The 20,101-nt window shown below is 37.0% G+C and overlaps 1 protein-coding gene across 2 annotated transcripts in view; it reads left to right on the forward strand.

Moving 5' to 3' along the window:
- The window catches only part of cpne5b (copine Vb), a 188,776-nt gene that overhangs the window by 78,589 nt on the left and 90,086 nt on the right, over positions 1-20,101 (forward strand). For both annotated transcript variants that reach the window (XM_028446641.1, XM_028446642.1), the window contains exons 8-9: positions 13,762-13,825; positions 19,992-20,095. In XM_028446641.1, coding sequence (XP_028302442.1) covers positions 13,762-13,825; positions 19,992-20,095 — 168 coding nt within the window. The remainder of the gene's footprint in view (positions 1-13,761; positions 13,826-19,991; positions 20,096-20,101) is intronic.

The raw sequence follows: 20,101 nt of genomic DNA on the forward strand, positions 1-20,101 counted from the left end.
GGTTTCATGAGAGTGCATCTGCAGCTTAAACCAATCATGCTGCTTAAACATGGTCTGGAGCAGGTTTGACCCACAGACTGTTACCATGGTAACTAAGGTGTTTTCTCTTCGATGAAACCGCCGTTCCAGTTAGAACCCGGCTTAACGGGTCAGGTTAAACCTGGACTTAACCCTGAGCTGGGTTTGATGAAATACCCCCTTGATTGTTAGCAACTAACAATCATGTCCTGCATGTCCTGCATGTCCTGTAGGACATGCAGGACATGCAGGACAGAGGCGCTCCAGACGCACAATAAAAATCCCTGCATGTAGAGAACTGCAGAGAAAAGCATGCAAACTCTGCAAACCTGCAATCTCAGTATTGTGAGGCAGCCATAATAACCACTGTGTCCCTGAGCTGCTCCATTAATTATTACTGATATTTTAAACCTGTTTGAATAATTTGCTCATTTGTAAAGAGTGTTCTTATCTTTTAGTGGTGGAGCCATTTATGTGATGCAGTTTTGTATGAGTCATTAAAAAATACAGTTTATGAAATGTGTAACTTATATTAATGAAAGTTGAATGATATATTTTTAAAGAAATTACTTACCAAGGAAAGGTTTTATTTCTTTATACAGAAACATGTTTATGTTTTGAATGACAAGTGAGAATAATACTTTGAAATTCATACTAATTACTCAGCTTTTTAATTTCCTGGTTGCCATTACCTGTCAGTTTGTTTTACAAAATGCCAGCAGCCCATGCTGATAACAGTCTCTGTGACTATCACACAAAAAGTGATGCGTTATTGAACCATTTGAATATTGCATATTCAACACCAGAAAAAAGGGTCACTAACTTTTTTCTGAAATGATTTATTTCACTTTTGTATAGACTAGTACAGTGCCCGTCGAAAGTATGTATTCATATAGTGGGAGCTCAAGTAGAGTTATTTATGACCAAATGAGTATGTGTTTGAAGGTTGAATGGTACAAATAGGTGTACATACTCTGTAGTGCTATAAAGGGGTTTATTTGCGAGTGGAAAATACAACAGCGTGTGCGATTTCTCTGGTTTAATTCTATGGGACATGTGCATGATAAATGTGTTTGTTGTTGTTTTTTTTAAACTCATTTTTATATATTTTTGTTGTTTGGTGTATTTTTCTGTAATGTATGTTTTTTGGAGTCATTATGTGTATTTTTGTATCTCTCTGTTGTCTTTTTGTGCATTTTTTGTAAAACAGTTTATTGTTGCCATTGTAGTGTGATTGTGGAGTCATTTTGTGTATTTTTGTATCTTTTTAGGTGTTCATTTTCATATTTTTATTCTGTTGTCGTTTTGTGTACTTTTTGTATAAATATTGTTTAGTTTTTTGTTTTATTTTACTCATTTAGTATATTTTCATTAAAAATACCTTATGTGTGGTGAGTGTGTTACCATAAAATGTTGATAACCAAACTCCATAGCCATTGTAGTGCCAATCAGGAAAACAACAAAACTGCGCAAAACAAAACGTAGAGCTTCAAACTACGTGTGAGTGAGTAAATTAAAGTGTTATCTACAATTCGGCTGTCTTTTTATTTTAAACAAAAATCATTGTTTACCTTCGAACCGAGTGGTCAGAGTTTAGCTTTCATGCGCGGCACCACAGGCAATCTGCAGTTTACCAGATGGAGTATTGAACGGGTTGAGTTCAATACTAACCAAACTCCAAGCACCATTGTAGCGCCAATCAGAAAAGTAACAAAACTGTGCAAAACAAAATGCAAAGCTCCAAACTACATGAGTGAGTAAGTAAATTAAAGTATTATCTACCATTTGGCTGTCTTTTTAAAAAAAAACAAAAATCATTGTTTACCTTTGAACGGAGTGGTCAGAGCTTAACTTCCATGTGCAGCACCACAGAGAATCTGCAGTTTTCCAGATGGAGAATTGAACGGGTTGAGCTCAATACTGACTCCAGTTATATGGATTAAACAATGGGAAGCTTGTCTGCAAAAGACTCTCCAGTGGCTGACGTTTTCAAATGATCTATTCAGAGAGCTCCCATGTTTGAGACATTTGGATCACGGGAATAAATTTAAATAAACATGAAATATTAAATAACCATGAAATATTGACTTAAATGACTTCTAGCATTACAAAAACGTACGTCACACAGTGACTTCATGAACCCTGAACCGGAAGAAGCGCGGTCAACACCGCGCTCATTACAGAGAGGGCCGTAATCTTAAAATGAAAGTTTTGAACGTTTGGCTACACCAAATTACTCCAAAATAACAGATGCACACACTTGGGGTATTTGGAACCAGTTGACTAAGTTTCAGGTCGAACTCATATCGCGTCGGGGAGATATTATACACAAACACACACACACAGAGACCTTCTTTGCTTTTATAGATAGACTAGTACAGTGCCCATTGGAAGTATGTATTCATATATTGGGAGCTTAAGTACAGTTGTCAATTATGGCCAAATGAGTATGTGTTTTTTTTACCTAATTTTTATGATTTTTTTGTTTGGTGTATTTTTCTGTAATGGATGTTTTTTGCAGTCATTATGTGTATTTTTGTATCTCTGTTGTCTTTTTGTGCATTTGTTTCTGTAATTATAGTTTTTTGTTGCCATTGTAGTGTGATTCTGGAGTCATTTTGTGTATTTTTACATCTATTTTAGTGTAGTTTTGTGCATTTCTGTTGTCGTTTTGTGTACTTTTTGTATAAATATTGTTTAGTTTTTTGTTTTATTTTACTCATTTAGTATATTTTTTTATTATAAATACCTTGTGTGTGTGTGTGTGTCTACCTCCATCTCCTCCGTGAGTTATCTCTCACACACGCGCGCGCCATGCACATAATCCGTCGAAGGTTGGTGAGAGATTAAAAAAGAAGAGACCCGGTGTGGCCTGATTGAAGCTGCAGTAATCAGGTGCGCTTGACTATGTAGCACCGTCTACGTAACATGTAAACACTTAGATCTGACTCAGAGTGTAACACTACAGTCACTACCACGCTATGGACGGGTGTCGTGACACAGACTGTAACCGGACTAAATGGTGGTTCGTTATACACTCACACACTTACATACCTGTACATGTGTACACGCCTGCACGCATGTCACGTAGACGGTGATCGACAGTGAAGCGCACCTGATCAACGTGTGTGTGAGTAAAAAAATATGTTTCCTCAAAAGAGAAGTCCACAGGAGCTCTGGCACGCACCGGAGCTGAGCTGTTTAGTGAAATAGATATAGATGGTGCGCTGGCACCCCCTCACACTCTGAGGTCAAAAGCTAAATAGGTTTCACTTCTGTGCCGTCCAGAAGTGAAATAAAATTAAAATAAACTTTTTGAAATGACCAAAATAACGGATGCACACACTTGGGGTATTTGGAAGCCGTTGACTAATTTTCAGGTCAAACTCATACCGTGTCGGGGAGATATTTCCTACACACACACGCACACACACACACACACACACACACACACACACACACACACACACACACACACACACACACACACACACACACACACACACACACACACACACACACAGACCTCTTTTGCTAATATAGATAAAGTGCTATTTGGGCGTCATACACATGCCCTAAGTGTTTTTTTCATTGATTCCCTCAATTGTTAGTTAGAGGATGATTTGCTCCTTTCTTACTGCAGGGTGAGCCCAAACACCTCGCTCCAATTTGATGGCGCGTTCCCACTTTGATGTTGAATTTGATGCGGCACTGAGCTGGAGAAGCCGTGCTTCCAGGAAGCTCTCTGCCGTGATTGACATGTAAACAGACACGCCCACGAAGGTGAGCATTTCAGCGTCCTTCGCACAGTGCTATGTATGTATTTTCTACAGTCTATGTTCTGTATGTACCAGCAGCATGAGCTCAGCTAAGGAGTGGGTGGGAGGAGGGCAGGCCATCCTCTGGCCCTATGTCACCGTGCGGGGAGAAGGAAGTCAGTGTCTCGTCTATAGACATGCTTACTCATGAATATGCATAAGTAGGCCGCAAATCAGCCTTGTGTAGAGTTGATCAGAAAAAAACTTTTCAGAGGCTAAAACTCTGGAAAACAGGTGTGTTTGGGAAAATAAACCTCAAATACTATGTTTTTGGGGTTCTTAGAACAAATGGAGATGGGTGAAAAATAGCATGACATGGGACCTTTAAAAGATTTGTATTTACATTGCAGAATCGTGATATAAAAAATGTTGTGTGCTCTTCTAACAAAAGGTGCTCTGTCCTGAGTTGTTTAACACATCTAGATATAAATACCATTAAATAAAAGCTGGAATTCTGAACTTTTGTCTCATTCATGTTTTGATCTGAAACACAAATATCTTCAATATACAACAAAAACAAAGGAATTGACCTCGTCGTTCCAATACTTTTGGAGGAGACTGTATATATTCATTTTAAATTTGCCCTGACCTATACTGCATATGCATCTTGTATTTTAACAGCAAGCAGAAGCATTGAAGTTTTTTGCTCTTTGCTCTTTGCACTCCTTCTGTCTCCTCAGTTCAGTTACAGTGTGGAATGTTGGATTTGACAATCACTAAAAGAATCTACATTCTTTTTACACTTAATTACCATTTCAAACAAAAGCTGCTGAAAAGAATGGATTTGGTAACTTGTGAGTGGGATACAAGGTCTATGCTTTTATATGTTTAATTTTGTGTGGGCTTTCAAAGAATTTTGTCACATCAACCATTCTATTTTGCATACTTGCAAAAGATTTACATACAATAATCTGCCAAATTTTTTGCAATCGTCTCAACAAAACCTCTAAATCCATTTTTCTGAGGCCTGTACTACGAAGCTGGCTTTAGTTATCTGGGATGTCTCTCTGTTAGCTGGGTTGACTTGCAACCCAGATCATCTGTACTACAAAAATGGTTAAGAACTCGGTAATTTAACCCAGGGTTTTCTAATCTGGATCAATGCACGCTCACATAAAACAGGTGGAGTTTGCAGCATGTGAGCAATCGTAAACAACTCTTAAATAAATATGAAGAATTCATATCCAAAAATTAGACCAAAAATAATATGGTTGGTGCAGGAAAAGCAGGAAGGAAGGACTGCTGGCAGATAATTCCTGACTCTAATAATGTGTAAATTGCTGAGATTATTCCATTCAACTTTGTTTATATAGCGCAAATTACAACAAAGTCATCTCAAAGCGCTCAACAAAATATAGTAAGAAAAAAAGAACCCAACAAGATCTACATGAACAAGAATTTTGTGACAGTAGAAAGAAAAAAATCCCTCTTTTTTATCGGAAGAAATCTCCAGCAGAACCAGGTTCAGCGGTGGTAGCCATCCGCTTTGACTGGTTGTGGTTAGTGAACAGAAGGGCAAGGATAGGATAGAAGGCTAGTTCATCCGAGTGTCCCATACAATAACTATTCTTCAGGCAAAATAAACGGACACACTCTGATCAGTCAGTTTCAATTGATTATGGCACACAAGATTTTAAAGGCATGGAGTATACAGCTCAGACAGCCGACACATCATAACGTGAACATTATTTGTATTTTACAGCCTGTATTATCTTACAGACTATCCCATAAAACCATTCTTTGATTGAATATGTGGGCAGGTTCAGCCAAGAAAACCACAAACACCTGACTTTGATGTATTACATTTGCAATGTATGAGTTGACCAATGTTGTCAGTCCATCAGATGATAATCTAGACCTTTTCGTATAGGATGTCATTGGGCGAATGGAAAGGATTGTGTCTATTCCCATATATTCGTTCTTTCCTGTCAGCTGTCAGATCCGTGCACCAACGGGTGCAGAGAGGGAATGATCTGCCCATTCTTCGCTAAGAGTTGGCTGGTCTTTTTTTTCAACAGAACTGATTGGTCAGGAGGCAGAGCTTGAATACTTGCTGATGTGTTATTGGGGGTTTCCACTGGATACGTCGCCGCTGCGCCACGGCACCAATCCAGTTTTGCCCTGTCTGCCGTCCGGTAATCCCCACGGGTTGCGTTTTGAGTGCGCCACGGTGCACTTCGTTTGGACGACTGTGACGTCACGAGACAGAGCAGTTCTCACGATATTTATATAATCGTGCGAGAATGTTGTTAAAAGTATGTGTTATAAATGCAACAATAAACAGATAAACAGGACAGTGTTCCTAATGAAGTAGTACAAGAAGGTTGGACTCTGGATTTGTCATAGCCACATTTTTTAGCAACAGCCAACAGAGAAGAGATAAAACTGCACCAGTAAAACATGAACTAAATCAAAGTTGCAGCAGTTTACAGTGCAGTTACAGTATGAGAGGAAACAATATAGTGAATGTTTATGTGTTTTTACACATTATGAATTTTTGGTGATGTAGTTACTTGAAATATAATCTGAAGTTTTTTATTTTGAAAAGTAACTCGATATTTTATTGCAGAATATGTGCTTAATTTCCTGTTTAGCTTCATTTGCTCTGTGCTGATTGATGCGTTGTGCTCCGGTGTCCACCAGAAATAGAAGCCCTGCGTACATCTGACGGAGGGCACCGGACTACCGCAGCTGGGAAGGAGTAGACACGCACCGCAGCGGACCCAGTGGAAATTAACACATAGACTACAGGGGAAACCTATCAGCTTCAGTGGTGCGGCGGTGACGTAACGCAGTGAAGCCGTATCCAGTGGAAATTGGGGGTTATCCAGAACATAACCTGCCCTGGACCAGGTTAGGTTAGCCATTCAACATCCATTACAATGGTGATTTACCTCGGTATGAAGTGAACCAGCGTCGTAGTACAGAAAACCTATTGAGTTAAGCCTGAAGTTACCTCGATTAGAGAATATCTAGTTTTGTAGAACAGGCCTTTGGTATCTACCAGCAGATTTTTAAAATCCTCTTAAGTAGTGCATCACTTTTTGATCAGTGACATCCAATAAAGGGCCAAAGAAAATGATGGCCTTGTTTACACACCATTTTGGTTGATATGTTTGTTTGAATCACACCTAGAACTATTGCTGCTTATTGCTGCTTTTAAACATGTGTGCCTTATACCGATGAAAGAGGTCATTGCCAGCAGCTGGGTATACCACAAATAAATTAAGTAAATGGTCTGAGTACTGAACGTGAATCAATGTGGTTGGTATGACTCCAGGGCCGGCCCTAGCCTTTTTGGTGCCCTGGGCGAACGTCTAATGGCCCCCACCTTGAAAACCTTTACTTGAAAATAAAGGTTTTCAAGTAATAAATATTTATCTGGAACATAAAAACTGTGTAATAAGAAGAATATTCAAAGTTTGAAAAAAAAATTTTCAAGTTATAAATACTTATCTTACATCAAAACTGCGTAATATGGGAAATATTCAAAGAAAAAAAGGAAAGTTTTCAAGTAATAAATGCTTAACTGGAACATCTCAACAACAGGGGCAACTTTAGGTAATTCGGTGTCCATAAATGAATAAAAATAGATACAGTGTGTACACATTATTTATTTTAAATATCAAGACAAAACAAGGCAATTCTGCGACACAACAAACCACTGAATTTTTTTTTTATAATAATACACTATAATACAATACAACACCTACAGGTATAATGCAAATGTCTTGAGGGAACAATAACAAAAATGATGCAAAATCCAAAAGCAATGCAAAACAGTGCATTCAATAAGATATAAAAGTTTCAGTACAGGGAAATTTCTACTTTCTTGTTTTTGTTTTACTAGTCAGTAACACAAATCTTAAAACCAAAGAACACAATGTGCAAACAACACAATAGAATTATATACAATATAACAAAAATTAAAATAAAATAAATATAGGCAGAAGATTAGCAGGTATAGTTACAGATTTTTAATATTAATATTCAATTAAGAGAAAACATGTACAGTGATTGTAAAGGGTGTGTTTCACGTTTATTATACCTTTTTTAATTTAATATAAAAAAAATGAGGGTGCAATTTGGCACCCCTCCAGCAGATGGCGCCCGAGGCGGCCGCCTGTGTTGCCTTTTGGGAAGGCCGGTACTGCATGACTCAAGGTTTCCAAACAGAATGTGGCACAAAGCTTTATATGTGGCCATTATTGTAAAAAAAAAAAAAACATTTTGCGTGCTTAATACAATCTGTGTGTCTGTACTAGAGTATATATCGGGCCCAAAAAATCCAGCCTGATTCGACCCGGGGGCCCGCGGGTGTAAAACCCGACCCAACCCGAGCCTGACCCATTAACTGAAATTGTAGGCCCGAGCCCGAAGCAAACCCAAACGTATTGCTGCCGGTAGATTAGTAGCGCAGTACCTCGCGCGACTTGGGGGGAGGGGGGCGCGCACACCACAGCTCGGCACAATAGGTATTGTAATGACATGACTCGAGCCATTATCACAGTTTTACAGGCTTTCATGGAGGTTGTAGTAACACGCCAAAAATAAACAATCAAACACACAAAGAACCGTCTTACACCATCATTCACCCACACTACCGTGGGAAAAGAATTGTTCACTCTTTGAATACTTCATGAGAAGTTACCTGTCAAATAGAAAAAATGTGTACTGTGTATTGGCTCACTTTCGAACATGCTAATCCTTGAAAGTGGTATTCCACAAGGAAGTTGCTGTGGACATCTACTCTATTCCATCTTTATTAATGATATGCTATATGTGCTGAAAGGCAAATATGACCATTTATGTGGATGATACCACAATGTATGTCTCTATGGTCTGTAAACAGGTTGCTTCAAGAAGAGTTGGTGTTGGTTTTCTAACTGGGTCACAGATAATTCAATTAAATTATTAATTACATTTTTAGTCTTGTCTCATCTTGACTACTGCCCAACAGTTTGGTCATGTGCTTCAAAACAAGAGCTGCATGGCAAAACTACAAGTCATACAGAACTGAGCAGCACGCCTTGCTCTCAGCCGTTCCATTAGAGCCAGAGTTAAGATTATGCATGAAGAGCTGCATGACAGTGGAGGATAGACTGGTATGCAGTCTTATTTTGTTTATGAGAAAGGTATATACTTCTGGTAAACCTTGCTCTTTGTTTTCCCAACTGCTACAAATTAAGGATAGGTATAGCTATAACACCAGACAGGCCCTAGGAAACCACTTAATGCACTGAGAAAGTAATGTATAGAGCAGTCACCTACTGGAATCACCTCCCCTCACATCTAATTGCAATCGCTAAGACACTAAGCTTTAAAAATGAACTACAAAGCTGTAATTAGGAAGGAAATTATTTTCATCACCTAATAGATGATTTTGTATAATTGCATCTCTGATGTTAGTAGAACATGCTGTTAGGATGTTGAATGATGTTCTTGATGTTATTTTATGAAGGACATTGTTTTAATTTCCTTGGGATTTTTGTTGGGACCCCAGGAAGATTAATCTTTACCGAGGTGAAGACTAATGGGGATCCTATTTCAATAAGCAATAAACATATGTCCAGCTGTCTTTTGACATCATTGCAATGCTTGCAGCACTGGGCAAAAAATCTATTTTATTCTATTCTGTCAATTACAGAATAAAAGAAATGCTCCTTTGTAAAGCTTTCTAATTGTGACTTTTCTGTTCTATACCCCTGGAAGTCTTGAAGGGTGTTACTATGTACTTTATGTGGCACTTTTGTTTATGTCAATTTTAAAGAGAGCAGGCTATCTGATTGCTGTGTCTAATTTAACCCCAAAACTAACTTTTACATTTAAACTGGGATAAGATAAGGTTTGGGGAAAAATCTGAACAGCACAAAGCAAAGGAAGGAGCTTCATCAACAGATACAGGGTTTGTATTAACAGTCTGTGTTGACATTTGCACTTTTAGTTGACATAATTCTCAGTTAACTGTGACTATTGGCGTGAGTGTGTTTGTACATCTACCTTGACCTTGAGAGGTTTGTGATCTTGAGAGCTTAGACCTTATTATTATATCTTTGTGTTTGGTGTCAGAGGTTCCAAACACATTTTTGAGTGTCTTCAAAGATGTGCAGTGAATAGGTTACATTGTCCATGATTTGAAGCTCATTTGTTTTTCTTAGAAAATGATTTAAAAAAGATCTTAACTGGTGCAGCAAGTTTTTCCTCTTAACTTTGTCAGGCAAAGTTCAAAGAATAAAACTTGCTGACAAGCCGACACGCTTTATTCGAGTCCTGACTCACCTTTCCAGTATTATCAGTGTTCTCAGTTCTCTCAGTTGTATTCTTTGCTACAGCTGAGATGTATGAACTCAAAGAAGATTAATAACACTGAGAATGCAATTCAAACCAAACCGAATTGTCTTTTGTTTGATTATTTTTTTATTGAGAGGGGTGGGATTTGTTTTTGCATTGCAGAAAAAACAGCGCTGGGCAAACACATAAGAACACAGTCTGCATTTTACATGTGCTTTGTTTACTTGTTTTACGATTGCCATAGGAAAAATTATTGTTATTTGTGCAAAATTATGTGTGTATGTGAAGCAGAAGTTTGTATGAAGTGCATACATCAAAGCAAAATCTACAAAGGACTTGAACAGAGTAATTCCTCAAGTAATGTAATTGGGCATAGTCCAAAGTTTGCTGTTTCTTGTATGAACTGAGTAAAAAATATCTACAAAACATTAAAATATTGCTGAGAGAGCAAATATTGTTTTGTTGCTTTTTAAGAATGAGATGATGAGGTACAGAAATATTAATAAAAGGTGGTATGCTCGTCTTCCTCAAGCTCGGGTCCTCTACTAGAGGCCTGATATAAATATATAAGCCTCTTGTTTGTTTTTTTTTAGCTTTTGAGCATTTTTTCTTTGAGAGGGAATTGACACAGGTACAGGTGGTGAAGAGAGAAGAGTGGAGCTAGATGCACAAATGGAGTCATTTGTCTTTTGTAAGCGATGCGTAAAAGAAAGCGGCTAAAAGGTTGCCAGCAGTGCAGAGTGCATGTGTGTACATAACATAAGTTCACTGCTTCACCCGCCCGGATGTTTATTCTCCCTGGAGATTGATCGAGGCCTTTTAAAGTTTAAAGGAAACACCTGACTGCAGTGCAAAAAGTACTAACACACACAGTTGGAAACCACTTTCTCCAGTTTTAAAGACTTGGTCAAAAACCTATGAGATGCTGAAGACATCTCGACTCCACCAACCTTTTGTGGAAACTAGTAAAATGGATTGAGATACAACAGTCACATACATTAATCATACAGAATTCTCCATCCCTGGTTATTTGTGTAGTGCTGTATGTATTTGTTCTTCTTGACAGTGAATCTATTATTATTGAAAAATCTGCTTGTTTTTCTCGAATCTTGGCATTGTCAGAAGAATTATGCATTTGTGGGATGAACAGCAGATTTTTTGTATGCGATACGCACCCATGAGTGTTCTCTGCCAGTGTTATTTTTGGTGATGACTCCTAATTTGGGGCCCTTCACATTCCCTGGGATGGTGTAGAGGAACAGAACTATTGAAACAAGGTGGGAATTTGGGCTGCTTTGTGCAGAAAACAGGTTGTGGTAGAATCAGGAGAACCACAGTCAGATGTTGATTACTTTACAATTTTTAAAAAAAATCATGTTAATAATTTTTTCATTTTGATTATTCAGACTATTTTACAAGTTATTTAACAGTAAAACCAAACCAATTTACCTTATTAAAATCATAGCCCTAAACAGAAAAAAGAATAAAAGATCTTTTAAGTTCAGACACTTTTCAGAATCAGAATCATACCTGTCAAGTTTTGGATTTGAAAACTCCAGTATCCCTTATATTTTAAGACAAGTGTACAAGAAATCTAAAATACCCACTTGTCCACCACTTACTAAATACAATTATGTGATTAGAATCTGGTAGGTCGACCTTTGTTAACAGTGAAATGCTGTGAACATTCCTACTAGGGCTGGGTTATATGGACCAAAACTAATATCTCAATATTTTTTCTCAAAATGATGAAATACGATATAAATCAAGATAATTTTATCAAATGAAGTCTGACCAGAAAAAAAACAATTCTGGTTTAAATTTGCTGATGCAAAATGCTACACAGGCTCATTTATTCACAAACAGCTGCACAATATGTGCACTCAGAAAACCATCTAACTGACAATTTACATGTTGTTCTGAGAAGTAAAAGCAGCGACTCCTAAAACTAGTATTTTGATACATAATAAGCTATAATATATGTATATATATATATGAAATATTATAGTTTTCTATATCGCCAAAATAGAAAACTCGATACATCTTGAATCTCGATATATCGCCCAGCCCTAATTCCTAAATTATAATACAGCCTAAATAAAAACATAAATGTGTATATGAAGCACATGTGTTGATATAATATACTTACAGTTTATATACAAGTCAACACACTGTATATTTACTGTTAATTTAACATTGCTTGTCTTTAAGTTAGACATTAACATTTCATTTTCATTATATATTTTATTTTAATTTCTCATGCTCACTCATGTGGTTCTCTGGTATTCACTAATGACTTATTAGACACATTTGTTGCAGACTTTACATTCTTCAAAACTTTTTGAAAGCATTGTATATTTGTGGTTCTTGTGATTGGCTGATTTTTCATGGTGACTTATGTCGTTCCTTCCGCTGTGGTAGACGTTAAAATCTCAGTTATTAATCTAACAGAACGTGTAACTGTGTCCCATCCTGCTGCTCTTTAGGAAGATGAACTCTCTGTCACATTTTACAACATATTTACACAAGTTTTTTGTTCTTTTCTGAGTTGTTCCCGGGTTTGTTGCAGCTGTTAGCACTAATCTCTCTCGCGAGGCTAGTGATGCCGTTCAGTTTAGTAAGGCATCTTTGAATTATTATTACATTAAAATACGGGATATTTACGGGAAAGTACTAATACGGGAAGGCGGTGGGAAAGATTGGTAAAATACGGGAGTTTCCAGGCCAAAACGGGATACTTGACAGGTATGATCAGAATCAGAATGTTTTTTTTTCGCCAAGTACCGTTTTAAAGCAGCATAACGAATTCAACTTGGCAGTTGGTGCGAAGAACATGTGCACCAACACACCGAGGCAGCCATCCGCGGTGCCATCATGCTTAGATGAAAAGTGGAAAACAAAAGGAAAGGAGAGGGCAACAGACAGGTCCCAAACTATGCTCCTTTAGAGGGGGCACAGTGAAGGATTAGGGAAACAAACTCCTCAGCACATAGAGGCACCAAAAAACACAATTACATGAGGACATAGCACATATGGGTGGGGGAGGGGAAAATCATTGCCTTCTGTTGTGAGGGATAGGATGCAAAATTGCTCCCACACACTGAGGATGCAGACATTCTGGAAGGTTAGCTGACTTCTGGTCTTTTTCTAAATGCTTTTTAGGTCCTCCCGGGTCAAGCCACAGTTTGTTGAGTTGATGATTTAGTTATATTGAGTCTTCTGTCATAAGAAGTAAATGAGAATCCAAATAACTTTAAGTGTTCAATGCTGTTGTCGGTTCAAATTGATGCTGTCTGAGGTTAAATACTGGTATAGTCCATATTCGAACATTCATTGTGTGTTTTTTTGTTTTTTATTTTTTTCACAGCACAAACCACCTAACAACTTTGTCACTTGAATAGATAAGCAAACCAATGGCTAACACATACATTATATATTTAAAAAAAGATAACCACATTACATTATTATTTTCCTTCTGCAGGACAAGAGCTCTAAAAATAACACCAAGACACTCATTGTCAAAACTAAATAAACTATCAATCTCTTTTTTGTAAGTGAACAATCAAACGTGTTTTCCAATAATATCTGTATTTCTACTCAACAAAAGCTGTTGTTTTCTGTCTTTCCACCACAGAGGAATCCCTGGGAAGAAATGTGGCATCGTCATCCTCTCTGCAGAGGAGCTGAGCAACTGTCGAGTGAGTAAGCAAAGCAATGTTCCTTGTTTGCACAGTAGCAGCTCACAAAAGCCACTATTAAGCTAATTTCGGCTTTGATTTATACTGTAAAAAAGTGAGTCCCTGCTAAAATATGAAAACTAATTATTTACTGTTCCTTTCTTTGACCTGGCTGATGTCCCATAGTAAATATACATCAATAGAAAAGATTGTTGCTTGCATCATCCATCCGTCAGTCCTTTTGTCCATCCAAAGTTGCAAGTTGTCTGTAATTTACTGCCCATAATAGACTACCAAACTCATCATCATTTCTCCATTATTCCATTTAACGTGTTTCTTTGTCTTTTTTATTAATTTCCATGCCTCTCACTAAAAAAATATCAGGAAAATGACTCTTACTCTTTTGCTAACCAGCCATCAACTGGAGTTTTCAAATATATGAATGAATGAGTGCTGAGAATTACCCAAGCTGTAATAGAGTTTTGTAGTTACAAACAAATTACCAATTTGATTAAAGGAAATATTGTAATCGCAAGCAGCAAAAATATTAAAGATCCATTTAATGTTAGTTGCAAAAGAGGCCGCTCTCAGCTGTTAAAGAGGCTTTGATAGAAGGTGTGACATTAAGGGTTGAATTATTTAAACGCAGTCTGATGTTGTCCTTTCCACCCTGTGACACACATGCACACATAGAGAGAACTTTGCTGAGGCTTTTTGGTCATTGTGTTTCTTTGTGAGAATTTTCTCTACGAGAGGTCTGCAACGTCCCAACCTGGTACTGGGCCGTGGGTGCGTTCTGTGGTTCATCCACTGGCTCTGCAAGTGCCAATTGTTGTAACAGAAAATCTGAACAAAATCGACAAGATGAAAACCAGTAGCCTCGGGACCTTAGAAAAAGTAAAGACACAAACAAATACCTCATTCAGACTTTTTTTGCAGCTTGAAACATGTTTGGTTGATTTGCTGTCATGCAAATTTTTGAGTTGTATAAACTGTTCTTATATGATCAAATGTTGGTTGAAACAGGAAGCTGAGATTTTTCATGAGTACTTAGGTACTAGGTAATCTTTCTTTTTAAGTTGAGTGCGTGACACCCTGATTTCTCACCTCCACAAAAAGAAAGAAATTAATAGTCAAATAAACCAAAGGGAAAGTTAATTACTTAATAAACAAACTCAGAGATGCACAAACCCTCCTTCTCCACATGTTTGAAACACTATACTAGTGTTGTAGTAGTCGAGACCGGTCTTGAGACCAAATTTTAAAGGTCTCGGTCTCGTCTCGCACTCTGAAACATTTTGACTCGGTCTTGTCTCGGACTCGGGCTGCCCGGACTCGGGATTTTCTGTCAAGACCGTTCGAGACCAGGACTAATTCCTGCTATTTTTAAACTTTTTTATAATGTGATAATAACACGGAGAAGAACGGGATAAAACAATCTTTTATTAATTCTTTAATCCACCCCGTATAATGACCGCAACCTTCCTGTGACTCCATGTGACTGAGTGACGTGTGTGTGTGGCTACAGTGTCAGTTTGGACCGCGGAGCGCAAGGGAGATTTGAACTAATCACCGGTAAAAATCCCAGTAAAACTCCAGAAAACAATCATATTTAATTAATATTATCTCCCTGGTAAAGACAGTAGCTCTAACAACAGGTAAAATGATAAATTGATGATATTACAGCCTGTGAATGCAGTACTGGGGATGCATTTACTCCACCTCTGGGTCCTAGTGCCAGCCGCCCGGTGAAGCCTATTCCATTTACCGAGGTCCGTGTGTGTTTAATAAGTCCATGTGTGTCCGTGTGAAAGTCCACATGTCTATGTCTCTGTCCATCCACTCTTTTCATTATATTCATGTCTTTTAAGGTTTTCATTACATACTGTCGGCTGTAGTTCGGGCCGCCGCCATCTTGGATTATGTCGTCACCAGCGCGTCATCGCCGCACATGCACAGAATGACTCAAATAACTGTAAAGAGGTCTGATATTAGTCTATTTTCTTTTTAAAGTGGTGTTTTTTTTGTGGCTTCAGACTCCAATTACATTGATGTATATAATATGTCCCCCACAATATAAACAGGTTCACAATATAACTATTTTTTTATAGTTTCTGTTTCCACTGTATCCAGAATAATAATAATTCTCAACAAGAACTATTGATTAATTTGTCACATGACGTTTCCAGGGTTTGAGGTTGTTTTATTTAGTTTCACATCTACCTGTAGATCTATGTTTTTTACATTGATGACAACTTGTTTGTAGTTTTATTTCAGAAAGTTTCATTTTTACAGTTACAGTTGGAAACCTTTGTTAATTGAATATCCTAGTTACATTACAGCAACCAAATTAAACTATATCAACTAAGTGAATTAATAAAAATGGCCTGTGTAAAGGCTTTTTCAAACTAAAAAATTATCTTGTGAAATCTGTGACCTGTTGACTTGCACAACTCAAAGAATCAAAATCAAGAATCATTATTTCTTGGCAGAAATACTTTTAAACACTTGCTGTACAAATATGTAGAATAATTGTGAATTTATCAGTAACAGTAGTATTTTTAATATTTTAGTAAATTTTTTGCAGGCACCTTTTTTGTCCGTCAAATGTATTTAAAATAAACTAAAATTAAAGAGAGAATGTTATTTAACTGTCGAAACTTGTCATAATTTTATTTATTTATATATTTTTTTAAATTGAAAAAAAAAAATGTTTATGGTCTTGGTCTCGGCTTGTCTCGGTCTTGGTCTTGACTCGGTCTCGGCTCCCGAAAGTCTTGGTCTTGTCTTGGTCTCGGTCTCGGTGCATTCTGGTCTCAGGCAAGTCTTGGTCTTGGATAGTGTGGTCTTGAACACAACACTACACTATACCAACTTTAATGGTGAAATCTCTATTATTCTGGCTTTGGAAACAAAAAATAGGAATGCAAGAGAACAACAAACAAAAATATTATAAAGCATTACATATATATTCGACTGTCACATTCACAGCACAGTCAATGAGGGGAATGTGTTTTTCAGCAGAGAAATATGACAGCCTTTTATTTATATAAACCTTTTTCCTTCCTTTTAGTCACTCAGTTTTAGTTTTTTTTCTCACGTTATTCCCATCAAACTCAAGACACATCACATCAAAAAATTTAAAATTGATAATATTGTAGAGTAAACGGTTCAAGGTGTGATCCTCAGCCATAATGTTAGCTGGAGATCACAAATAAATAGTATTCACTGTAAAAGCCAAAAATGTTGTTATAATGAGTATAACCAAAAAGCTCTCTTCATCTTGTTTTGTTCTCTAATCCTACCTTATATCAACTGTTGCTTGGAGGTCTGGGGCAGTAGCAGTCATCTGCAACTCTTATATAGACTTAAAGGCCATTCGAATGGTGCACAACTTAGGCTACAGGGACCATAGAAACTCACTGTTCTTAAAATCTAACACTAAAACTTGACGACTTGATGAAAATGAAATCTTTGTTTTTAATATATAAGGCCAAAAATAACCAACTTCCTCTAAACATTCAACAAATGTTTGGTAGAGGAGATACTGCCTAAGGGGAACGCTTAATCTGAAGGTATAGTATGCTCGTATCACACAAAAGGTGTAAACCTGTGCAATAGTTTAGATGAAAACCTGAAAAGTGCTGCTAACGTACAGAATACATTATAAGCTCTTTTTTAACTGTAGGTAACCCTGTAATATTTCAAATTAATATAAATGTTATAGCATAAACACCAATATAATGTATGTATAAATGTGTGTAGATTGTGAAAATTCTGTGCAATGTCAACATTTACTTAAAGGCTTTTCTCTTGTTGATGTTGCTATTTGTATGTTTGTAATGATAATTTAATATGGGGTAGGTGCCTATAAGCTTTCTTGCTTCGCCTCACTCCTTTTGAGCTTTTTTTTTTAATGATGTAATGATGTATCTTGTGTTTTTTTGACATTTTTTCAAAGGGTATTCTCCGGTAACTCTGACTCTTTCCTTCTTTCCCACACTCATTGTATGTTCCTGTTGTGGTAAATGTGCCACTATCTTAGTTAATTAATACCAGGATTCTCTCCATATTAGCAAATAGCTGTTGATCACAGGGCTTCGCATGAGTGTGTCCGTGCCAGATAGCATCAATAAAGCAGGAGCAGATGCATATTTAATCACTTCTTCCCATTCCATCAACATAAAGGCTTTCATGTGTCCAACTTCCATTTCCTGGTATGTGCCCTCACTTGTTTTTTATTTTAGAAAAAAGCAATGCTATCACATTGTTATGAAACTGGGGATAAACTTAATTGCAAGTCAACAGCTTTTTTTTTTTTTTTTTAAATTGCTGTTCCGATTTATTCAGATGTGGAACTCGGGCAGGTAATGAGCCACACAGGACTGCAAATACATTCATTATTTTTGAAATAGCAGCAGACGTGTCTTGTAAAATGTATTGTCAAATGTTTTGCTGGATTTATTTTGACCTCAGAGCTGCAAACAGACTGAAGATACATTTGATACAAGTCTCTTTTTATGAGACTTGTATCAAATGCAGTCCATTGCACTGCTATTGTCCTAATTCTGACCAGAGAGAAGATGAAAATCCTCTTTTGCTGCTAGAGTTCAGAGTTGTGTTAGTCAGCGTTTTCTTCACTACGCTGACTGCATTTGAACATTTGCCCGTTCCTCAAGAAACTTCAATGAGAGTCAAAGTTATCTTAAATTGGCCGTATTTAAAATATTGAAAAAGGCTCTCCTTGTAAGCAAAGAAATGTATAAATTAAAATTCCTTTGACTAAAGTAACAACTTCAGAAAGGCGCCATATAGCTTACTTAATATCAGACATAGAACAAATTATTTTAGAAAAGATACAATGACACAAAACTGACTTCATTTTTTCCAAAAGTGAAATACAGCAATCACTGAAATGGTGGCTCCTGATTGATACAAAATCAACCAATAATTAAATATCTCTCTTTTCTAATCCTAATAGATGGAACTAAACATGTAAGAACAAAACCTAAAACTATTTCTAAAAGGTTTTTAGGTTTTTGTTTCTTTGGCTTCCCTCCAGGGTTCTCTTTTCAAATCACTCATATATGCATGGCTTGTATAAAGAAGCCCTGAAAGGAAAGGATAAATACGACGTTTTTAACGTTTCTAATAAAAAATCATTATCAAAACACCTCAATTGTTAGTTGGAACTCATGAGCATCCTCGTTGAATAGTCTATCAGTATCCAGCCAAACATGCCATTAAATAGCTATTAAGCTATCATTAGCACTGTCATTACTGCCCAGCATAAAGCTTTGGGCTCTCAACCTTTTAAAAACATGGGAAGAAACAGCATCAAACCCTTTATGTTTCAAGTGTGGTCCCAGCTCACATGATCCAGTGCCACACAATACTAGAACAAAATAGAACAAGGTTGTGATGAGTTGTTTGGATTGATGTAGTTTTGAATAGAGAGCTTTAGTTAGTAATGAGTAGGTAGTTAGCATAGCATAAATTGTTGCTTGGAGATTTTATAGTATCGACTGGGGGTGTCTCAACTCCTCCAGGAGCTGGTAAATAGATCATAATCTGTTATGCATCATGCAGCGGTTAACTTCAATGTAACAGTAATCGAAACATTAATGCAAAAATAGTTTATTCCCTGTTTAAAAGCACATCAGAAGAAAAATCGAATTTATGAACTAATCAGTTGATAAATGAAAGCGTAATAGGGGTGTAAGGTTCACACTGCTTTGTGAGTCCACCCTACAGTCATAAAACGTGGAAAGGGAGGAGTATAAACGATATAAAGATGGTGCATTGTTGCAGTTTTATTAAGTGGAATATCATGAACTTTGTTCAGTTTTTGAAGAGACAATGTCATGAAGCTCAGTTTGCTGCTAAGAACATGGAGAACTACATTCCCTGTAAATCATCTGGCAATCAAAATTTCTAAATCTAAATCTAAATTGAACGGTTTATGCTTTTCACCTTCGATCTCAAATGAACAAAAAGCAGCAAATACTAGAATCTTCATTTAAGACTTCAGGAAATGCCATCAAAAAGACCTCAAATATATACTGATGGAATTAGTTCATGTTTTTTTTTTTTAACCTTCAATTAGTTTATTATAGTGGGTTATGAAAAGCTGGACACAACATGGTCAAAGAACCTCTTCACAACCTCTTTTCACGTGTTGTTGCAGGACAGTGCCACTATGCAGTTCTGTGCAAACAAGCTGGACAAAAAGGACTTCTTTGGGAAGTCCGACCCTTTCATGGTTTTCTACAGAAGCAATGAGGATGGAACGTAAGT

This window comes from Gouania willdenowi, chromosome 5, assembly GCF_900634775.1.
Source record: "Gouania willdenowi chromosome 5, fGouWil2.1, whole genome shotgun sequence".
NCBI lineage: Eukaryota > Metazoa > Chordata > Actinopteri > Blenniiformes > Gobiesocidae > Gouania > Gouania willdenowi.